Genomic DNA, 21,850 nt, shown 5'->3' on the forward strand with positions numbered 1-21,850 from the left:
CTAAATGTAGGTGTGTTGCCAAAATCAGGTGTCAGAGTTTTTAGATTGTGTGCTTTCAGCCATCACCCCTAACTTGCAACCTGAGACCATATACCCATTTTCAAACATTTAGCCAGTCCCGAAATTGTGGTATTAGAAAGCATAGAAATAGCTGGAGATGAATAAATGACCTTAAATAATTGTTGCACATTTATTAATATTGCATAGAAACAAAAGAATCATTGTGTGCCCAGAATCAGGCCGTTATTACAGATCTGCTTTCCTTCGTCTTGGTTCTGCCATGGACGACCCCTGTGCCCAGAGCAGGGCTGCTGTGTGGAGGGCCTCGGGCCTCTGCCGTGAAGTGAGGAGCGGGGCCGAATCATGGCAGTGCCCCTTTTACTGTCAAAGTGTATCAGTCCGTGGCTTGTTCCAAACATAAAAGGATTCCCAAGCAGCAAAACTCATCAGGTCATAAAGGATTAAGATTTTAGTGAGCTGTAATCTGTTTATATCACCTCCGTGAGGGACTTTACTGCTCTCTCTAATTGCCCCTAGCCAAGGTTAATTAAGTGTGCTTCAAGTTCTCTCTTATTGTGTAATGTGTACCTCTCCATTCTCTGCCCAGCCGTTTATGTTTTTCCCTTATCATTTCCTATCCGTAGCTGTCAGCATGCTTTTTGGAGGTCAGTGGCTTCTTTTTTGTACTTGACAGGCGGGTGGCACTTAAGCCCTGCACACGCGGCCTTCCTTCTGGCTGGCAGTGCCCTCTTAGTTCTTGGCGGGGTGCAGAGAGAGAATCGGGAAACCCTAGTGTTTTCCTCTGACCGACATTCGTCTTAGTGTTCCTCCTCGTTGTCGAGGAGTGGGTAAAGAAGGCATCATTAAGAGAACCACGGCGCTCCTTCCTTGTCGCCAGAACCTATCCTGTTGTCACTGCTGCTCTTCCATTGTGTTGCTGTTTACCCCTCGGTGGCAGCGATTCTTAGAAGACTCTCTCCCGTCAGGCTGTTAGTCTGACTTCGAAGATGGCGGGCTTGAAGTGGAACTTCTCTGAGCACCGTAGAGGATTTACTGTTGGATGGAGTCATAATTTTAACTATTGTTTTTTCCCTTACCTACAAGTTTATCTTACGATTGTGATTTTTTTGGTATTATTATTTTAGATTTTAGAGACCTGTTCTAAATCATGAGCATTCCCCTATGTCTTTGACTTGAAACAGTTCCTGCGTGGGTGCAGACAGGCATCCTTGGCACCCGCTACCATTCTAAAGGCAGCCCTTTAGAATGACCTGTTTCTGGGGTTTTAAGGAGAGACCGTAGATGCCTTGCTTCTGTGGTGCAGTATGGGTAGCGTGTCCTTTGTCCTAGGGCTGTAACTGGGGGGACATTGAAAGGCAAGACGTCTGCTCCAAGGAGCCAGGATTTCTGTGCATACAGTGGACAATCTTACAGCGATGGCTCTCGAGCTGGACAGGCAACGTCTAACGATGCTGTGAGATGCCCTCATTGCTGTGTGTACAGGCATCCCGGCAGAAGACCTAGAGGCAAAGGCAGTTGCGACAGATCGGAGTCCTATCAGCTAAAGTGGAATATGAGTGGAAGATGCAAATACTCTTGTGGAGGGGTGCTAGCCAGGACCCTCGTTCACAGGTCAAGGCCGCTGGCAGCCCGGCCCTGGCCCCATCATGGAATAGTTAGAGCGTCTTGGTTGGGGACCACTGGGGAGCATCTCACAGGCCTGAGTGGACTACTTTCGGAGGGCATAGCTGGGCACCGCCTCTTTGGTTGCCACCTAACTGTTCGTTGACCCTGCGTTTCGTTGCAGGTTTGAGTCGTCTTCGCACGCCATCAGCATGAGTGCCTACTTGCGAGAGCAGAGAAGGGAGCTGTACAGTCGGAGTGGAGAGCTCCAAGGTGGGTGGCCGCGTTTCTCTGGAAGCCCTGAAGGGTGCGGTATGTGAATGGGAGGTCGGAATGCACAGTATTCTTTCAGGATAGCAATGATGTAAAGACTCGATCTTCTGTTTCTTCTATCATTTCCCAGCAGTGTTGACGAGCAGCTAAAACTATTACCGGGGCCACAGGACTCAGATCTGCTACCATTCTAGTGGGAGCGCAAAGCAAACAGAGATGCAGTCGGTCTCCTCTGTGCTTAAAGATGAGCCCAGTCATGGCCTGGGGGGCGCCAGTCTCCTGTGGCTGCCACTGTTAACTTTGATTATTGTTTGCAGGACAGTAGTCCTGGGGTATGTCGGTAGTATCTGAGATTCAGAAGAAGGCAGATGTGGCCTCTGTTGTTAGTTCAAGGGAGGAAATTTTCTCTGATTACCATGTTCTAATCAATATAACTTTGATACACAGGATATCTGATACCTACCCGTGGCTACTAAACAGTGATGAACTGAATAAAAAATGCTTCAGGAAATAAATTATTAGTGAATTGAATTAAATAAAAAATCAGACCAATAGCATTTCATTTTGTGACAAAAAGGACCTAGTCACGGTCAGTGGACTCAATCAAGGAAGACTCGTGAGGGCCTGCTGAACATCCTGGGCCTTGCAAGGGGTGGAAGTCAGGTGCAAAGGAGTGAAAGATAATGACGTGAGATTCAGTTATGGAATTGAGGCATGGGTGTCAGTAACAGTATCAGAAAGTGGTCGATGCTGACCACTAAAACGGTGTGCATAAAGTTGCTGGAGATGTTGAGGGGAAGGAATGATTATTTAAGTTACTTTATAACTGTAGGCCTTCTCATGAGGGATGGATCAGAACACTCAGTTTGGATGCACTGGAGGCACTTGGACTATTTTGAGGGGACTGGCCTGTACAATTAGATATTTAGTTTAGTTAGCAGAACCAAAAACCCAGACGTGTGTTTGAGGATGTAAGGGAAAGGAGATCCGCCTACCAATGTTTTATTTTATATTGAAGTGTTGCTGTGTGTTCTGGAAAACCTGAAGTGTGTACCTTGGAGTCTTGAATTACAGGAGATAGACATAATTAGTCAACAAGGATAAATGACTGATACTAGAGTCTCTCTCTCTCTCTGTTATGTAATGAGTGGGAACGGTAACCACGCTGAGCTGTAGCCACGTGGGACGATTCTCAGTTGTGCGGTGTCCCCCGCCTCCCTCCCCCTCAGCCTCCCACCTCAGTCCCTGATCTCTGGGGACACAGTAGCAAAGCAACAAAGAGTAGAGGATTCTGGACCCAGATGGCCTACATTTAAAATTTAGCTTCCCATTTACTAGCTTTGTAATCTGTGTGCCTCTATTAACTCTAAATGGGGATAGAATAGTACTTATACTGTGAGGTTGTTTTAAAAGGTAGGTAGGTTAAGCTGTGAATAGTGTTTAGAAAAGTGTCCTTGAGCAATAAATGTTATGTCTTCCTCTTTCTCCTCAAATACTACAGTAATTACTAGAACTGTCTCCTCAGAGTGTGCAAATGCATTCTGTTTCTCCCTTTGGTTGAATTCTCCTCAGCTTTCCCAAGTACATTTAGTCATCACTTCTTCTGTAGAACCCTCCTTTCCCTAGCCTGACACACACGCACACACACACATGCACACACATGGTCTCTCACACACGCTGAGGTTGTGGCCCCTGATGTGTGCTCACACCCTAACGTCCCCTGTCCGAGCACCGTGCACACGACCTGTGGACGGATGCTCACTTGGTGTCCGCCACAAACTGTGAGCTCCGTGAGGGAATACCATTTTATTTCCTGCTCTTAGCACAGCGCCCAGCGTACTAGATGTTCAGAAGGTACTGCGGACTCAGGGACGGGGAGAGGGAGGAAAGCTGATGTCCGAGCTTCTCAGCCTCGTAGGTCCCTTGAGTTTTTATGTGGAAGGGAAGGGGTGGAGGCTGTGTGTACATGCATTTTTGTTCTCTGCAGTGACGCACAGCTTTACTGAAAAGGCATGTTGTCCTTGAGTCTGGCCCAGGACAACTCTGCTGTATGTGATTGAAAACCATTTTTAAATTCAACTACTATACAGAGGACTTTCATTCTGTGGGGATGGTTAATTGAAGAATCACTATAATGTAACTAGGGACTTTCCCATCCTTCAAAACTTAATTGAAATATGGAACTTTCAAGCAATAGTCTATTGTACTTACCAGTGTTCAGCAAAATAGGAGGATTTATCTCTGGTTACAAGGGGAGAAAGGAGCCATCAAACATATCGTGCTCAAAATAATCATTAAAAAATAATTTTGCTGAGCTGACACATCACATACTCAGTGAGAGAATAGATCAGCTGACCAGGTTTTGTGAAAGATTGATGGTGTTTCATTTAGGAACAAAAGTTGCTCTGATGAAGGCTTTTAACATTTCAGCAGGAAAAGTTGGGGAGGGGGGGAATCGCACCCACTTTCCATGAAAAATGAGCACCCTTTCCGGTTGTTCTGTTCATCTGACTGGCGCAAGGGCCGTGGTGAGGGCTGCGTCTCAGTGTGCCCTTGAAAGGGCGCGATTGAACAGTTCGGGCAAATCACGAGAGACCGGCAGATGACCTTTGTCTCTGAACGCCACGTGGCTGCAGGCCCTGCCTCCTAGTGGCTTGGTTCATAGGGTCAGCTTTTCCTTCTGTTGCAGGCCAAGCGGTAAAGAAATCCACCAGAAAAGACCATCAAAGTAACATTTAAAAAGCTCCAATTTTACAAAAGTTAAGTTCCTGCCAACATTTTCAATTTATCATGCAATTTAAAATGTTACTCAACCTAACAGCACACAAGGGGGGAAAACGGAATGAAAAAAAATGAGATTTCTTTGGTATCATCAACCCATCTCAGTTGGCTCTGCTGTGGTACAGATGGTTCATTATATAGTCTGCCGTTGGCAATTGGGCCGGGGAGGTGGGGATGCTATTTCAAAGCGTGCGGGATAACAGGTGGAAGTCGAACTCGTGTATGTGTGTGTCTGCGTTAATCATAGACTTCCTGTTGCTCGGAGCCTCTCTGCTGCTTCATTGTAGTGCTCAGACAGCCCTGGTGTAGGTGGAAAGGTATTAGTTTTAATGAACATTTAGCTTGAGTATAGCTTCTCAGGTTTAATGTGTGATTCTCCTGCAGAATAGTGTAACTGATGAACGCATTATCTCACGAGGGTTAACAAAAAAATCAAAATACTGCCACTTATGACCAAAATAAGCTCTTACATTATTCAGCCCCACTGTGCTTCCATTTTCTCATTTGAAGAATAAAGCCATTATTAGTCCTGACCACTTTAGGAGGATATTGTTAATATAAAATTAGACATTAAAGCCCTGGAAGAATTAGAATAGCTGTAATTGATTTAAATTAAAATGGTGCTTTAAAAACTTATCATTGTGGAATTAAGAGAACTGTGTCCACTTCTTTGTCTTATTTTCTCCCCGCCACCTCCCAGCCCCCCTGCCTCACACGGTCAGCTCTCCCTCCTCAAGGCCACCCGTGACCTCCATCTTGGCCGGGTCAGCGTTTGCTTTTCCGTGTTCATCTCGCTTGATCTGTCAGCAGCTATTGTTTTATTGTTTTCTTCTTCCCTCCATGTTCTGTTTGTCTTCTCAAGGGCTCTTTGAAGTGTCTCTAGGTTTGGTCCTGAGCTCTTCCCTCTGCTCCCTCTGCGGACTCTCCCCGGGTGATCTCGGCCGGGACCAGGCTTTGCCTAGGGCCTGGGGTGAGGATGATTCCAGATCCGGGTCTCCTGCCCGCATTTCATTACTGCTCCCTGACCTTCCTCAGCACCCTGCCCCCCACCCCCATCCTATCATTCTTTTTCCCAACGTGTGTTTTATTTTCCTTACACTTTTCTTGATATGTACATGTCTTGTTACATTGTTAAATTTCTGCACTTTTCTCAGGCTGTCCAGAATGCAAGATTTGTTCAGTAGTGCATTACAGTACCTAGGACAGTGTTTGGCTTGAGTTAGGCACTTAAAAAATACATGATGGCGGCCCTGACTGGTGTCACTCAGTTGGTTGGGCATCATCCCGAGGAGCAAGAGGTCACAGGTTGATTCCTGATCAGGGCACATGCCTGGGTTGTGGGTTCAGCGTGTGCAAGAGGCAACTGATCAGTGTTTCTCTCCTGTATCAGTATTTCCCTCCCTCTCTTTCTCTCTCCCTTTCCCTCTCTCTAAAAGTTAATAAATGAAATCTTTAAAAAATATATGTATATGATGAAGGGAAGTTTCTATCCTCAATATGTTATTTGTTGTGTGTGAGTACAAGCCTACGTGTTTGAAAAACCCTAGTGGGAGCTTTGATAAACAGAGTGGGGGTCCTGTGATTTGTCTTCACTCATTTTTAAAGTTAATAAAACTCACAAATGGATAGAGAATATTATGTGTCATTGATCCAAGTAGCAGTGTATACTCAGGTTTGATTACAGTTTCTTTTCTGTCTTGGGGCTACTTAGAACTTCTGTTTGTACTCAGTAATGGTACCTTTAGAGTGCCACTCTTATTCCCATTAGTTTAATGAGCGGCATTTCTATAGCCCTGACATTAAATATCCTGTAAAGCTCCAACCACTTGAGAATTGACTTCTCTGAGAGGATTTACTTTATGTAGTAAAGATGGAAGTACTGGCATCAAGGAAAACCAGGCCCTTATACTGAGTTGACCTGAATTTTTTAAGTTTTTCTCTCTAATGAATTGTTGGTGACTGGTGTTGTGAATACTTAATGACACTGTATGCAATTAATCTGTTTGGAGGTGCCTTGCTTTAAGGTAAGGCAATATTCGAAATAGGTTAACCATGAGTTGATCTTTTTATAGAAGGATCTATAATAGGAATCTCTTAAATAGCAAGCTGTTCTATAATGGAGAATTTAAAGCAAGATTTCAATTATGCACACATTTTCAGGGACGTTTTGACTGAAGTGAGGTACAGAAATTTTACACTCGTAACACATTTATTCCATAGCCTGAAGTATAAGAAGCACTTTTAGCCCTGACTTATGTGGCCCAGGGGGTTGGACATTGTCCCGCAAACCCAAAGGTTGCAGGTTCAATTCCTCGTTTGGGCACATGTCTGGGTTGCAGGCCAGGTCCCTGGTTGTGGGGAGTGTGAGTGGCAACCAGTCAATGTTTCTCTCACACACAGATGTTTCTGTCTCCTGTCCCCTCTCTAAAAACAAATAAGTAAAATCTTAGAAAAAAAGCAAGCACATTTAAAGTTTTATATCCTGAAATTTGATTAGAAAATTCTGTGTAGTCTTTTTTTTCAATTTTGCGTAATGTCTTTGTTAATAACCATATTCAAGAGACATGAAAAAAATGTGTATTTTTCTTTCTAAAGTTGCATATAACTATTTAAAAATAACCTTTATTTTTCAGTTATCTTTCTGTTTTAGGTTCCAAAATAGTGTATAAAATTGATTCTCCTTCCTTTTGTATATATTCTTGCTTTTTAAAAGACTATTCTTAATTTACTCTATGTAAGTTTTCTCCTATAATGATATTATAATAGTTTTTATAAAAGCCAATTTATCTCTTTTTAAGGAGTAGTATTAAATATATTTTCCTCAGATCATGAATAGACAAATGCATTATTTCAAATCTTTTAGGAAATAAAAGTATTCTCATCCCAAGATTGTTACTGAGTATAGTAGTACCTCCTAGCCTTGCCCTATGCAATGTTTTATGCAGTGAAAATACATATGCATTTTTCTTTATAATTCAGTTATTAGTTTTTTGGAAAAAAAGTATGTGAAAATAACAGCAGAAACTTCTAACATGATGTAACAGAAAATTCTAAAAGCTTCTCTGACATTTTTCATCATTTGATTCACATTAATGTTTTAATACATGAAAATAACTTTGCTTATTTTTTTATACTTTCTTTTGGACTATGAGAAATTATATTTTTGGCAGCTGGAGTAGTTGATACAACTAATTCTGATTGAGTTTTTTTAGCAAACAGAGAGGACAGCAAACATTGACGGTTTATAGAGAGGAAAGACATCGCTGGAAACTGATGAGAATGCTAAATAACAAGTTTATCATGATCTCAGCAAGACAGTGGTAATTGAGAAGGCAGTTCTACGTTTTCAAAATAAAAGTTGGGCCCCTTCAGCAATACTAATAGAGGTTATCTTATCTGAAGTGATCCTATCAAAATTCAGAAAAAATTGTTGTAAACATGCTTGTAATGTTACGTCTAGAAAGTGAAACGGTAGGTTCTAATGGGGGAGAGTGGTTCAGAACTCAAGGCCCAGTGCTCTGCCACTCGTTTTTCAGCGACAGGGCCTGTCTTCTGTTCGTCTTGTGTACAGGTCAGCGTGGAACACAGATGGAGCTGGGCAGGGTTTGACCAAGTGGGTTACGGGCTCTGAGACCCAGCTCTGTCCGTAGGCTCCTGCTCCATCTCCCCCTTTTTCTTCTTCCGCGGGCACCCATGGCACCGTTGCAAACTACAGACTCTCAGACATTTTCCCTATGTAAAGGATAACGGAGCAGGGAGACATTACAGACTTACAGGGCCGTGACAGAGTAGTCAGTCATGGTGGCGAGACTGTTGGTTCTTCATAAATAAAAACACATTTAATTTGAACCTCACGTCATTTGGGAAAATAAGTTTTTGATGGGTGGTTGAGAACTCAAAAGCGAAAGGCAAAACCTGTTGACAAGTATCTCCGTAGCAGCATTGTTTGAACAGAAGAAACCTGGACACAACTCAAATATCAGAGACAAGGGGAGAACGATTTCTGACTGGTGGGATAGCCGTACAGTGGAATGCTATGTAGCACTGAAAATAAGTCAACCGTACTATGCCTTAATGTGATGGAATCTCAAAAGCACAGTGTAGTCTAATTCCATCTGTATGAAGTTGAGAAAGTCAGAACTGAATAGTTTTCTTTTTTAGTCATATACATGCTTATGTGATGGGAATGTGACAACAGTAAGGTAGATGAGCATGAATGCACATCTCAGGCAAGAGGTCACATGTGGAGAGGGCGGAAGAGGATATGATCAGAGAGGATCACCAGGGGCTTCAAAGGTAATGGTACTGTTTTGTTTCTTAAGCTAAGTGGTGGAAATACTGTTTTATTTTTATTTTCATTTTACTTATTTTTTATTATATTTGTTGGGTGACTTTGGTTGGTTCACAGCGCCATATAGGTAGGTTAACGGTATACCCTTCTGGTGCGTCATCCGTGTGTTGCATCGTGTGCCCTCTGCCCAGAGTCAGATCATCTCCCATCACCGTGTAATCGGCACCCTCTACCCTTGACCACCCTCCCCACCCCCTTCCCTCTGGTAACCACCACACTGCTGTCTGTCTGTGTCTGTGAGTTTCAGTTTTATATCCCACGTGTGAGTGAAATCGTATGGTTCCAAGCTTTATCTGACTATTTTGTTTAGCATAATCGGAGACCCATCCATGTTGTTGCAAATGGCAGTATTTCGTCTTTTCTTATGGCTGAATAGTATTCCATTGTATAAATGTACCACTCCTCTGTCCATTCCTCTGCCAGAGGACACTTTGGTTTTCTCTGTGTCTTGGCCACTGTGAATAGTGCTGCAATCAACATAAGGGTGGATATCTCTTTGCAAATAAATGTTTTCAAGTTTTTGGGTACATAGCCAGAAGAGGAATTGCTGGGTCATATGGAAACTATTCTTTCTTTTCTGAGGAGCTTTCCTGCTGTTTTCCACAGTGGCCGTACCGGTTTGCATTCCCGCTGGCAGTGAATGAGGGCTCCTTTTTTCTCTGCATCCCCCCCAGCACTTGTCATTGCCTGTCCTCTTGATATGTTTTATCAGTTTGTTATGTACAAGTGTCATATACACTCATATACATTTTATAAAAAGTAGAAATATAACAAACTTTTAAATGCTTTTAAGTCTTCCGAGGTAAAACCATATACGTAGTGTAATATTTCCAGTTAGAAGTCTAAGCCAAATTTGGAGTTTTCCGTGGCACCTGGAGTGGTTGTGTGGCCGCACCGTTCCCTGAAACCTCGGATCTAGGTCATCACTGCACCAGCACTGTACCTGAGGCAGTTTGTGAGGTGACAGCTTTGGGACAGAGGGGCTACCACCCCACTTACCTGCTCCCTCCCATTCTGCATCCCCCCTCTGGGACATTAGAGTCTAGCGTTAAGTGAAGCCAGCAGCTAGTATACTGTTGAGTCTTGAGTTTTGTAGGACTTTCTCTTTATTTATCAAATCTGTACATAGTTATGTTTATTTTACCAGGACACTTCACCAGGCCTTTGGGGTACAGTGATTAACAGAACCAAGCTTTGCCTTGAAGGGCAGAAGAGCAGAAGAGACCGTGAATGTGTCACAGAGACTGGCACTTGTCCCCCAGCATTTGTTGTCCTTCCTTTGTGTTAATAGAGCCTCTGATTTTTGGCTGGACGTATGGCCACCCAAAGTATAAACATTCCTAAGTTTTCTGTGCAGCCACCCATGAACATGTAATTTAGTTTTTACCAATAGAAGGTGAGTGAATTTGATGTGTGTGACTTCAGGTCTCCCATTTCAAGGGAAGAAACAGGTTCTCCTTCCCGCCAGCCCAGTGCCTTAGGGAGATGCTGGCACACACAGCACGGATGGAATGTGGTGATGCGCCGTTGTAGACCGCGCCAGTGCGACAGCACCCTGGGGATGGCGGAGCAAGGAGATACAAGGAGCCTGGGTTCCTCATACTGTGGGGCACCTGTCATACCTCTGATGATCAGAGCCACCATACCGTCCAGACTTCTCTACAAGAGGAATAAACTGTCTTAAGTCACCACTGTTTGGGTTCTCTGTTAGCTACAGCCTTACTTTTAGATATTCTAATTAATTCAACATACAAACGATCACAGCACTGTGATAGGTGTTATGATGGACTTGTATATATGTAGCTGACATGTGTAATCAAGAGCTGGGAGAGGCAAGAGGCATTCCTAAGTGTTCAAGTTTCAAGCTGCTCATAAAGGATGAAGAGAAGCTGTTCAGATGGAGAAGGGGAGGGCATTTCAAGCAGTGGGCGTGCAGGGATAAATGTATGAATGTGAGCGTAGAGCTCGTCATTTCATAATGCAAACTGGTTATAACTTTCTCTGTTTCAGTAATTAAGGAAGTCCGTTTATGTAGCTAGACCTCCACGGATTATAATTAGTTACTTTCAGGATAGAATGGACACCAAAGCTGCTGTGAATGGCTTTGGCCATTGTTCATTATAACAATGAGAGATTGAGGACTGATAGGAACCACTGGTGTTCTGGTGATGATAGGAAAATAAAAGTCATCATTATACTTGAGCAGAAGCTAAAAGTAATCACATAACTGGGTTTTCTGAGTGGAGTTCAAGTAGGATAGCCATGCCACGTTATTATTAACAATCTCCTAGGAGAATAGCTTTGTTTTAAGTGCCAGTATCGTAGGGTGTTGTGTCAGACTGTGCCCGGTGGATTGGGCAGGAGACAGGGGAGGACGGGAGCTGGGTTGTGAAGGAGCAGCCTAATTGAACTCCAGAGAAGCTTGTCCAGCTTGGGCCGCGAGTGGCCGCCTGGTTCTGTACAGAGACGGCAGAGTCCATGCGCTCACACCTGACTCCCAGCTTGGAGTTTTGGTGTGGGTGAGAACAGCAAGTTACTTCGGGCCACATCACAATTTTAAACTTGAAAAGCCCACCTTATAGTATAGCATGTGTGATTGTTACATGAATACGGCATGGGGCAATAGCAGATTTGCCGTTTTTCGTATGGAAAATACAATAACCAATAAATAGTAATAGAAGAACAAACTCGGTGTTTTGTGTGCTCACAACTGTAACCTACTTTTGCCCCACCCTGTATTGTAATAGTCAAAATATAAGATTTCATTCCCAAAATTGTGATGATATCCACTGAATTGCAGCCAGTTTATTTGCATATTCATGCCCACTTAGCGCAAGTAAGTCTGTTTGTTTGCATATTAATGTCTCATTTCAGCACCAGTTATCTAATTTCCATATCCTTGTTCAGCTGGTTAGTGATGTTCATGTGTGGAATATTGGTGCGGCTGTTCGTGCTTTGAGCAGCTTGCGGAGCATCATGCGTTAGTGGAAGGACAACCTATTACTCATCCTGCTTTTACTAGGCCAGTCACTGTGCCTTCCTGAGCTCCAGGTTACTTATTTGTAGAATGAAGTCAGCAACACTTACCCTGCCCAGTTAGGGTTGTTGGAAGTATCCATTGCCATGATGTGGGTGACAACATATTGTAGGCCCTGCTCCTGGGACATCTGAATGTGGAGGAGTTCTAGGTGCCGAGGAAGAGAAGATAGGCCAACAGATAGTTTTAATGAATGTTATAAGTACTTCCGAGATAGTTTTAATGAATGTTATAAGTACTTCCGAGAGCACAGAGGAGAAAGCACTTAACATTCCCAGAGGGAGTCACGCAGGGGGTTGCAAGGGAGGAAGCTTTATACTGAAGGGGAGAAGATGAGTGAGCCAGATGGAGCAGGGTGAGGACAGTCACTGTGAGAAGGGAGGAGATGCAAAACACACACGCAGGTGGGGGAGAGCATCATGGCATCGTAGGTACTGTGCTGTGGGGGAAGCGTAGAGTGCATGGGGAAGATTGGACCTAGACCAGGGAGGCAGGGGGCAGATCTCAAAGGACCTGGTGTAACAGCAAGGAGGTATGGCTTTTGTCCCGTGGGTGGTAAGGGTTTAAAGCAGGAGAGTGGCAGAATCAAATCTGCATTTTCAAATATTGCGAATATTGAGTACAATGAGATTATAGTCAAGGAGGCAGGTTGTCTGGTTATTTCAGGTGAGAGTTTACAGAAGGTCGTGCCAGCTTCTTAGAAGGGTAATAATAGCAGTGAGGATGGAGAGGTGGGGCTAGATCCAAAGGCTAAGTGGCAGAATCAGTTGGGCACTGTGACTCATTCTGTGTGGAGTTTGAGCAAGGGACAGGCATTTTGGCTGATTCCTACTTTTCCAGTCTGGTGACTTGGGTAGATGTTTTTAGTTTCACTTAGCGCTCTCTGATTTTATCCGATATTGCTGCAGCTAATCTAATCTAATCCAATCCAATCTGTAGCACATGGCATATTGTCAACTTCCTCCTGTTTAAGGCATTCAGCAGTTTTTGTTTACTAGTTGTTGCCATTCCTTTTGCTAAGTCCGGAGTGTTGGAGTTACGGTTTTCTTCTCCCCCTCCTCAAGTGGAAAATTACATACTTTTTCCTTTTGTAGGCTTTGGTTGATCTATTAGTTTTAGTCCTCATTTTAGTTTTTAAAGAATATGAATTCTTTAACTTTTATTCCAAGATGTACTCTCTATTTTTATTATTAAAATCAAGCTACCGTCCATCTTTCTTAATAATTTGCTCTGTGATTTTGTGCAAGTCACTTGAGCAATTTTCTCAGTAGTGAAGAGAAGTCAAATGATTTCTGTGACTCTCATTCAGTCCAAAGCTCTAGATTCTTGAGTCTCAGCTATGTGGTCACTGTCTTCCTTTCTGAGCCCGAGGACTAATCAGAGGTTCCAAGTGTGATCTCTGTAGTCAGACTTACCACCTGGGTGAATTTGGGCAAATTAACTCCTGAGTGTTATTGTCTATAAACCGGGAATGTAACATATACACACTACACAGGGCCGCAGTGAGGATGAAGTGAGTTAAACCGTGTAACGTGTTCAGAACTGTGCCTGGCGCTGAGTAAGTGCTGAATGAACGTCAGCTGTTTTCAATTTATCCGTGACCTCGAAGCACCTGGCACCATTCTTCACACACCGGAGACAATACATTTTTTTAAATTAATGAATGAATAAATATGCTAATAGACAAATAAATTCAGACAGACTCTCCTAGAATGGTTGTTAGAAAATTTTTTTTTGCCCTCTGTTTTCTTCTTTAACAGAAGCTATACGTGGAAGTCACCCTCGTCTTCCACCTTGGCCTCACACAGTCTGTCTGTTACCGGACCTACTGACACTGCCCCTCGCCCATCTGCTGCTACAGCCCCGTCTCTCGGTCCTTTTCCACACGTCTCTTACCTCTGCCCAGGATCTTCCTGCCATTGCCTCTTGGCCGTTCTGTCTATGTCTTGAATCCTTCGAAATCATTTATTATACTCAAACTGCAGTGATGTAAAAGTATTTAGTGATTTCTTATGGCCCTCAAGACAGCATTCCCTGACCTTTTTGGCCCCAGGGACCAGTTTTGTGGAGGACAATTTTTCCACAGACCGGTGGTGGGCAGATGGTTTCAGGATGGTTCAAGTGCATTACATTTATTGTGCATTTTATTTCTATTATTATTACATTGTAATATATAATGAATAACTATACAGCTCACCACATGCTAGGGTTAGCATGTGTGTTTACCAAAACCCTGACTGAGACAAGCATGCAGTGTTGGGAAAGAGGCGTGGATGGAAGTGGTAAATGAAATAATTTAGTTGGGCCATACGCCGACTGAAATAAGTGTTGGATTTTGACTTAAAGCCTGCCTCCAGAGGCAGCTGTGCAATTGCAGTGTATCGACTCACTTTCCACTATAAAGCCTGCCACCAGATGCAGCTTAATCTTTTCACCATTACTTTGCTTAATTGTCACTTGCCACTCACTGATTGGGTTTCGATACGGGTCCACAAGCAATTGATACAGATTGATTTACTGTGATCTCTGTGCAGGTCAAACCTCCCTGCTAATGATAATCTGTATGTGCATCCCTCCCCAGGGATAGCATCACCACCTCAGCTCCACCTCAGGTCAACAGACAGTAGATTCTCATAAGGAGCCCGCAACCTGGATCCCTCCCGTGTGTTCACAGTAGGGTTCGTGCCCCTTTGAGTATCTACGCCCCGCCCTCTGACAGGAGGCGCGGAGCTCAGGCGTTCATGCAAACACAGATGAAGCTTCCCTTGCTTGTCCATGGCTCACCTCCTGCTGTGTGTCCTGGTCCCTAACAAGCCACAGACTGGTACTTGGTGGTCTGGGGGTTGGGGACCCTTGCCTTAGTATTAAGCCCCATGTCCTTCATATGTCTAATAAGGTTCCACGTGACTTGGCCACCACTTACATACCGCCTCTCCTTGGCCCCTTTTCTCGCCAGAACCATGTTGGACTTATCAGAACATGCCATTTGCATGCGGGCCTTGGGGCCTCCTTACATGCTAGATGTGGAATTGGCTTGTCCCTGCCATCTTCTCTCTTTGTAAGAAGGTTTTGTATAATGCTTACTAAGTTCCTACCAGTGTCAGTCAGTGTCCCTGAAAATTTTACATCAATTGTTTTCTTTTATCTCCTTAACTGTTACTTCCTTAGGGAAGCCTTTTGGTTTTTGATTGCTTGTTTAAATCACCCCCAGACTAGGTGAGCTTTTGTGTCTGTAGCACATGGCATATTTAAAAATTATTCAATGAATTATTTGTTGTTTTTGTTTAAAATATGTATTATTGATTTCATGTTCCAGAAAGGCAGGAACTGCTGCAGGCGAGTTTACCTTGTGTGCTGAGCTCCTCGCACAGTGTCGGGCGCATAGTAACCGCCCCGTCAGCAGCCGTGCCTTTCACAGAGGGAAGGAAGCTTGGGGTTCCACATTAACCACACTGGGAGCTCGACTGAGGTCTTTCTCTCCGAGTTGGGAGCTTTTTCCAGTATAACAATGCTTGCGGAGATATTTGAATATGCCATAGATAAATTACATTAAGAAGGAAGATAAGGGGAACTCTATTATTTGAGAGAAGAAGGTGAAGTTGCTGAGATGGCATTTTTTCTAGTGCATGCATAATTACCACTTGAGTCCTGTAATCATGTTGTCAAGTGGGCCTTGTCGTCTAGTTTTGTGAGGCTGAGCAAACCAGGGCTCCTGGAAGGTAATCACTTGACCAAAGTCACACAACCGATAAATGATAAGGCTGACTAATTAATACAGCGGAGCTTTGTTATGTGAGGTTTGTTAAAATAACTTGCATTTGAAATGTCTCGTGCCTTTTTCTACTTCATCAATGTAGTTTACCTACAATAAACCACATTCACTTAAAATAAACAATTTGATGGATACCCCTATCAAGACACACAACATTTTCATTCCCCCAGTTTCCTTGTGTTCTTTGCAGTGCCCTCTCTCTCCCTCCACTGGCAGCCCCACATGACTACTGACATCGTGTAAGCACTGGCTTGCACTCTCTAAATTTACATAAATTGAGTCATACAGTATACAGTTTCGTGACTGGCTTCTTTCACTCAACATAATGAGTTTGACATTCATCTAATTTGTTGTGTATATCAGTAGTCTGTGTCTTTTACTGCTGAGCAGCGCTCTGCTGGGTGGATGTAACGCCACGGTAGGTAGGGAGATGCCACCTTGTTCCTTCTTCCAGCTGTTGGTGCGCGTTTGGGTCGTTTCCGGTGTTTGGTTGTTGTGAGTAATGCTGCTCTGAACCTCCGTGCGGGAAGACTTGTAGTACGGGACCTGTGTTTTCAGTCTCCTGGGGAACACCTAGCAGTGGGGTGGCTGGGTCATATGGTCGTGTATGTTCAACTTTTTAAGGAACTGCCTGTTTTCTAAAGTGAGAGTGTCATTTTCTAGTCTCCCCAGCGGTGTATGCCAACACTGGGTATTGTCGGTCTTTTTAATTCAGACATTTTAATGGATGTGCAGCGCTATCCCATTGTGGCGATTTGTGCATCTTCACGTGATCTCTGATCGATGTAAAGGACTTTAACTGGGTTTGAGCATTCTGTGTTCAAGTTAGGATTAACCTCAAATCCTTTCTCTTGTTGTCATAGTTACTCACAACTGTTATTCTGTGTCATTTCTTTTGGAATAATTATTTTTTTTACATCTAACTGTCAAGTTTTTCAGTATAGAGAAAATAGATAAACTGTTTCACAAGTCAACTGGAAAGGCACATCGGTATTGGTTATGTGTTAAAATAGCGCTTTCTTAAAAATACTCATTGTGCAACCATGTAGTCCCAGCATCCTCTGCTAGTTTGTATAATATCATCAAACAGCAGAGAGTGAATTCTAAATAAGGCCCGCTCTGAAGCTAAAAACCACCCATTGTTGCCTTATTAGTAATCACAGGATTAATGCAAAGTACTGCTAATTAAGACTATCTGTTGTTCTTCGAGTGCCCCCAGGGCCCCAAACGGTATCTTAAACTGACAAGCTGTAAATTAAAACTTGCAGAATGCAAGACCTAGTCTTGGGAAGATGAAGTTATGTACAGGTGACTTGTTCCATTTGAATTAATCAAAGGGCTGCTGGTGTAGACCAGCTGTGTTCTCCGATGACAGAAACGAATCTTGACATTTTGGATAATGAAAATTCAGTTCAGTGCCTCTTAGAGACCTGTATGATAATGCAGTGCCAGTCAGAAGAGGCGAGTGGGGAAGCGAAAACCCTGTCTTATTAAAATAGACAGTGTGACAAGTGGACGTTGCCGGGTTTCCAGTTTGCAGGGGAGAAAAGTGTCAAGGGAAGCCTCTTTTTGAAAAATGATAGGAATCGCTGTTTTACGGAAGGAGGGTGAAAAGGTTTGACTCCTGATGCGTGACCTCTTTGGCAGTTGCCTTTGTTCATGACTCCTGGTTTCACGGTTTGTTTTACCAGGGGCAGGGTGAGGCCTGAGAAGCCCGGGAAGGAGACTCGCTTTTCTGGTCCCACAGTGTTAATGCAATCATCTCGTTCCTACCTTGTAAGCCCACTTATCGTTTCCTCTGCGTGTGTTTTTCCTAGTTTGGCGGATTAGCTGCACTGTCTCTTCAAAGGCTATCCAATCAAGGAGGGGTTATTAAAACCAGGGCGATTTATGACTGAGAATTAATTAGAGAAGCATTTTCATGCAAACCATCCAATTTTTTGATTAACAATGGAGCAGGGCCGCAATTAACACTCTAGGAAGCTTAAATTTCCAGCTTTTTGATTCTCAGGAAATGAGATTATCAAACCAGGGTCAGATACTTGACAGCAAAGCAGGAGTGGGGAGTGTGAAATTATATGTTAAAAAAAAAAACATGGTCTTTTGATTCTAATTCTGAGACTGCTGCTAAAACAATGGAAAATTCAGAGAAGGAGAAAAACAAAAATCTAAAAATGCAAGAGCCTGGTCCTTCAGTGGCCTGTTTGCTATGCAAAGTATGTGCTGTAAATGCCTGCTTGGAGTGTGTTTTAGAAGCACAGCAGTGTTTTTTTTGTCCCTGCGTTGTTACTTATTGAATAATAAGTCTTTCTCCAATAAGTTTCTTTTAGACATTCAGTGGCTGAACAAATATTTAAAGCGTTTATATGTTTTAGAGAGAAGTCAACATTTCTTTCATTAGAAAAAGAAATCCACCCTGGCTGGTGTGGCTCTGTGTATTGAGCGCCAGCCTGTGGACCCAATGGTAACAGGTTCGGTTCCCAGTTAGGGCACATGCCTGGGTTGTGTGCATGTGAGAGGCAGTGGATTGATGTATCTCTCACACATGGATGTTTCCCTCCCTTTCTTTCTCCCTCTCTTCCCCTCTCTCTAAAAGTAAAAGAAATAAAATCTTAAAAAAAATACAGAAATCTTTTCTGAATGGTGGTTTACTGTGTTGGACTGTAGGTCACTTGAGGCATAGTTGAGGTAGTGAGTTGTCCCAGGGCATAGATTACCACTTCATGGTAAGTGACCTTTGCAGCGCTTAGGGGCAGGAGATGGGGAGTCAGTCAACCCAGACATCCTGGAAAACAAAGTGTTTTCTGTCCTCAGTATAATTGGCAGGCCACCAGGAGATACAACATAATGAAAATTCATTTCTTCTGGAAAACAATTTACCTTCTCTTAACTTCAATATCTAATTTCAATTGAGAAGTAGAGGAGCGATGTATCTTTTGTGTTAGCTCACTCTGCCAGGGTGCAACTCTTACCTCGCTCCTCTTTATCCATTAGATTTTCAGATTCTTAAGTAAAGGGACCTTGTCAGTATTTTTGAATCACCCAGCCTTCTCTTCACTGCCCTGTGTTTCGCACTGATGATGTGGCTCAGCCCATCTGCAGCTGCCCATATGTCCTGTGGATGGACGGCCTGTTTACTGAGATGAGGGAAATTGTTGGCGTCCAGCACTGAGATAGGATGCGGGGGAAGAACCCTTCCCAGGGTGCAGGTGGGCATGTGCCGCGGTCCGGCCGCAGCTGGGCCCAGGGGTTCCTGAAAGGTGGGTAAGGCATTGGCGGCGGGAGACAGATGACAACACGTCTCAAAGGACAGTGATGCCCTGTTCCGTTTATTGCAAGTACAAGCAGGTTTTTATACTTTCATTTTTAGCAGTGATTAACATTTGCAGTTAGGTGAAGCAGAAAAAAATCAATACAAAGGTAACCAGGAATTTATATGAAAGTTTCTATGGATTCAGTTATATTAACCAAAGATTGTTTTGACCAGGAGAGCCATAAATCAGACAATTAGAAATAGCTATCTGTACAGAGTTTGAATATCTTATTGTTTATTAAAGTTCTCAGAATTTGTCATCTGACTCCCTGGTAACTGTTTCTGCGTGCTTAGTTTGTAATAGTTAACCAGCTTTTCTTAGTTCTTTGCCTGTCTAATTCTATTTGATGTATATTCCTATTCAAGGTAAAGGAGGGGCTGTTACTCCAACAACTTTTAGACATTCAGGGGCTATTTCATTAGAGGGGATTTTGTTCTCTGGTCAAGAAATTATTTTGTACAACTTCATTGGAATTATGTGAATCAATAAACCTGAAATACAGGTGTCTTAACAATCCTACCACCTTTTGATTACCAAAACAAACATATAAGGAGAGATAAACAGGAAATCCAGCTACAGTAAACCTTTTTTGTTCCTTAGCTAATAAACACCAGGGAGGTCTGCTTTGAGCTAGCCTTTCCATGAAATTTAGACTATTATAAGACACTTGAACTCCATCCTTATTGACCATTCTAATGCCATCCTCATTATATGTTCCTGTATAAGGCAATGGGGGATCTGGAACCCTCTGGAGACTATTAGTTCCTCTTGGGGGATACCATAATTTGCCATTAATCCAACATGCTACCAAGGGGTATCCCTGGGCTGTGGGTAGGGGTCTGTATAAATTTTTCTTGTTTTCTTGAAAGACTCTGTATCTATGGGTAAAGAACAGGTGTGGGAAAGTCTGCCAATAATTCAGCCTGCAGTAACTGATTCATGAAATCTTTTATGGGAACAATCGGGGATAATTTCTTATTCAGGTTTATAAACACCCTGTTTAAACAATTTGGGCAGGATTTAATAGTCTGGGGAGAACTAGTTGTCCCTTCAGAATTTCCCTCAAAGTTAATCGTTGACTCACTTTGAGCCTTTTTCTCCTCATGGCCTGTTCTTATGGGAATCAGGGTACAAAGTAAGACCATGATTAATATTAGCAAGGAAATTATTAAGAGCAATCCGCAAGAAAATTACCGCCCCCCTTTGTATGCCACGCTCTCTTCCAGGAAGATGGATTCCTTGAATTCCCTCTTTCCACGTTCGGACCTTGTCAGAAAACATGGTTGGAGGAGGGCGTGGCAGGCATGGGATTGGAGGTCAGGTACTGGGCCAGCGTGAATCTGGCCTTTCTTGTGTTCTCTCAGCCTTGACTTTCTCTATTTACATGGAGGGTAGGGACTTTTGTTGACATCTTGGGGGTTGTTTTTAAACACAGCTTGATAAGCAGCTTCTGGACTATACTAAACATAAATGGGAGAGACCATATAGCCTCTATATAATCGGTGATTTTTGTCATTGCGTGTTTCTCCCCATAGCATCTCTGGTTTACGAGCATGACTCATTGATCTATCTCGTCTATCATTATTCCAGTCCTGCTATGGATTCTCAGCTTTATTGGTCAGTCTTGCTGAATCCTCCTTCCTTTGTTGGTGAAGAGTATCTGTCGCTGGCTGGGTGAAAATGGTCTGCAGTTTAATTGGGGGGAAAGGAGGAGGAAAGACTGACAGAGGCTGCAGAGTTGATCTTATCAGATTTGTAGCTGTCGGCCTCAGTGCTGATCTGTACGGTTTTCCACATTGATGATTATATGCTTTTTAAGTGCTCATTAAATATTTGCTGAAAGAATTTACAGCGATATTCTTGTAGATGTTTTCTTTGTTGGAAAATGTTTCTCTGTTTCCAGGTCCATCACACAGGGAACCTAAACAGGGGAATTAGGGGTTCAGAACCTGCGTGTGCATACACTTTGGGAAGGGGTGAATGGGGGGCCTTCAGGGAGTCTGTGACCCTGGCATGGATGCAGATTTGTGGGGGGAGGGGGGAGGAGGTGTCTAGGTCTGCAAAACGCTGTTACTCCGTGGGTTCGTGTGTAAACACATACACGATCACAAGAACATGTACAAATCAGTTCCCCACTCTGAGAGCCTTCCTATCTACTGAAGAAAACAATGAAAGAACTTCAGCTAAAGCACATGAAATGATATCCTTTTTAATAAGTGTGAACTAAATACATACATAACTATATTCAAACGTTTACTTAAGCATCAAAGGGATGCAGAGATAATTGAATTTATAAAAATTGGGCAAATTAATCAGGAAGGGCATAGTAATTAAATAGGAATCATTTTAAAGAAAGCAGTGATTATTGTTTAGTGGAGTGGAAACACCAAGGGTATTCTGGGTACTGTTTCCTTCGCTAATGTTAGGTCTTTTAAAACTATATTTTGGTGTAGCTTAATTAATCAAGTAAGTAAGTTGATTTGCTTTAAAAGGCTCACAATTGGTAATGACCTTACTATGTTCCGGAATCCCGGTGGTGGGGTTGAGGGTGTCAGCTGTCCCACTGGCAGCATTCCTGCTTTGTCTGCTGGGCTGGGTGCTCAGCTGTGGATGATTGCCTTGGAAAAAGGCTATTTCAACATCCAACCAGTGACAAAGATAGTTTCTACTTTTAAGTATAATATGGCCAATTTTTAATA

The 21,850-nt window shown here is 43.1% G+C and overlaps 1 protein-coding gene across 3 annotated transcripts in view; it reads left to right on the forward strand.

Annotated features, from left to right (window-relative positions):
* EXOC4 (exocyst complex component 4) overlaps positions 1–21,850 on the forward strand; it is a 676,926-nt gene that overhangs the window by 195,633 nt on the left and 459,443 nt on the right. For all 3 annotated transcript variants that reach the window (XM_028525527.2, XM_036010918.1, XM_036010919.1), the window contains exon 9: positions 1,808–1,896. In XM_028525527.2, coding sequence (XP_028381328.1) covers positions 1,808–1,896 — 89 coding nt within the window. The remainder of the gene's footprint in view (positions 1–1,807; positions 1,897–21,850) is intronic.

The sequence above is a fragment of the Phyllostomus discolor genome, chromosome 10 (genome assembly GCF_004126475.2).
Source record: "Phyllostomus discolor isolate MPI-MPIP mPhyDis1 chromosome 10, mPhyDis1.pri.v3, whole genome shotgun sequence".
NCBI lineage: Eukaryota > Metazoa > Chordata > Mammalia > Chiroptera > Phyllostomidae > Phyllostomus > Phyllostomus discolor.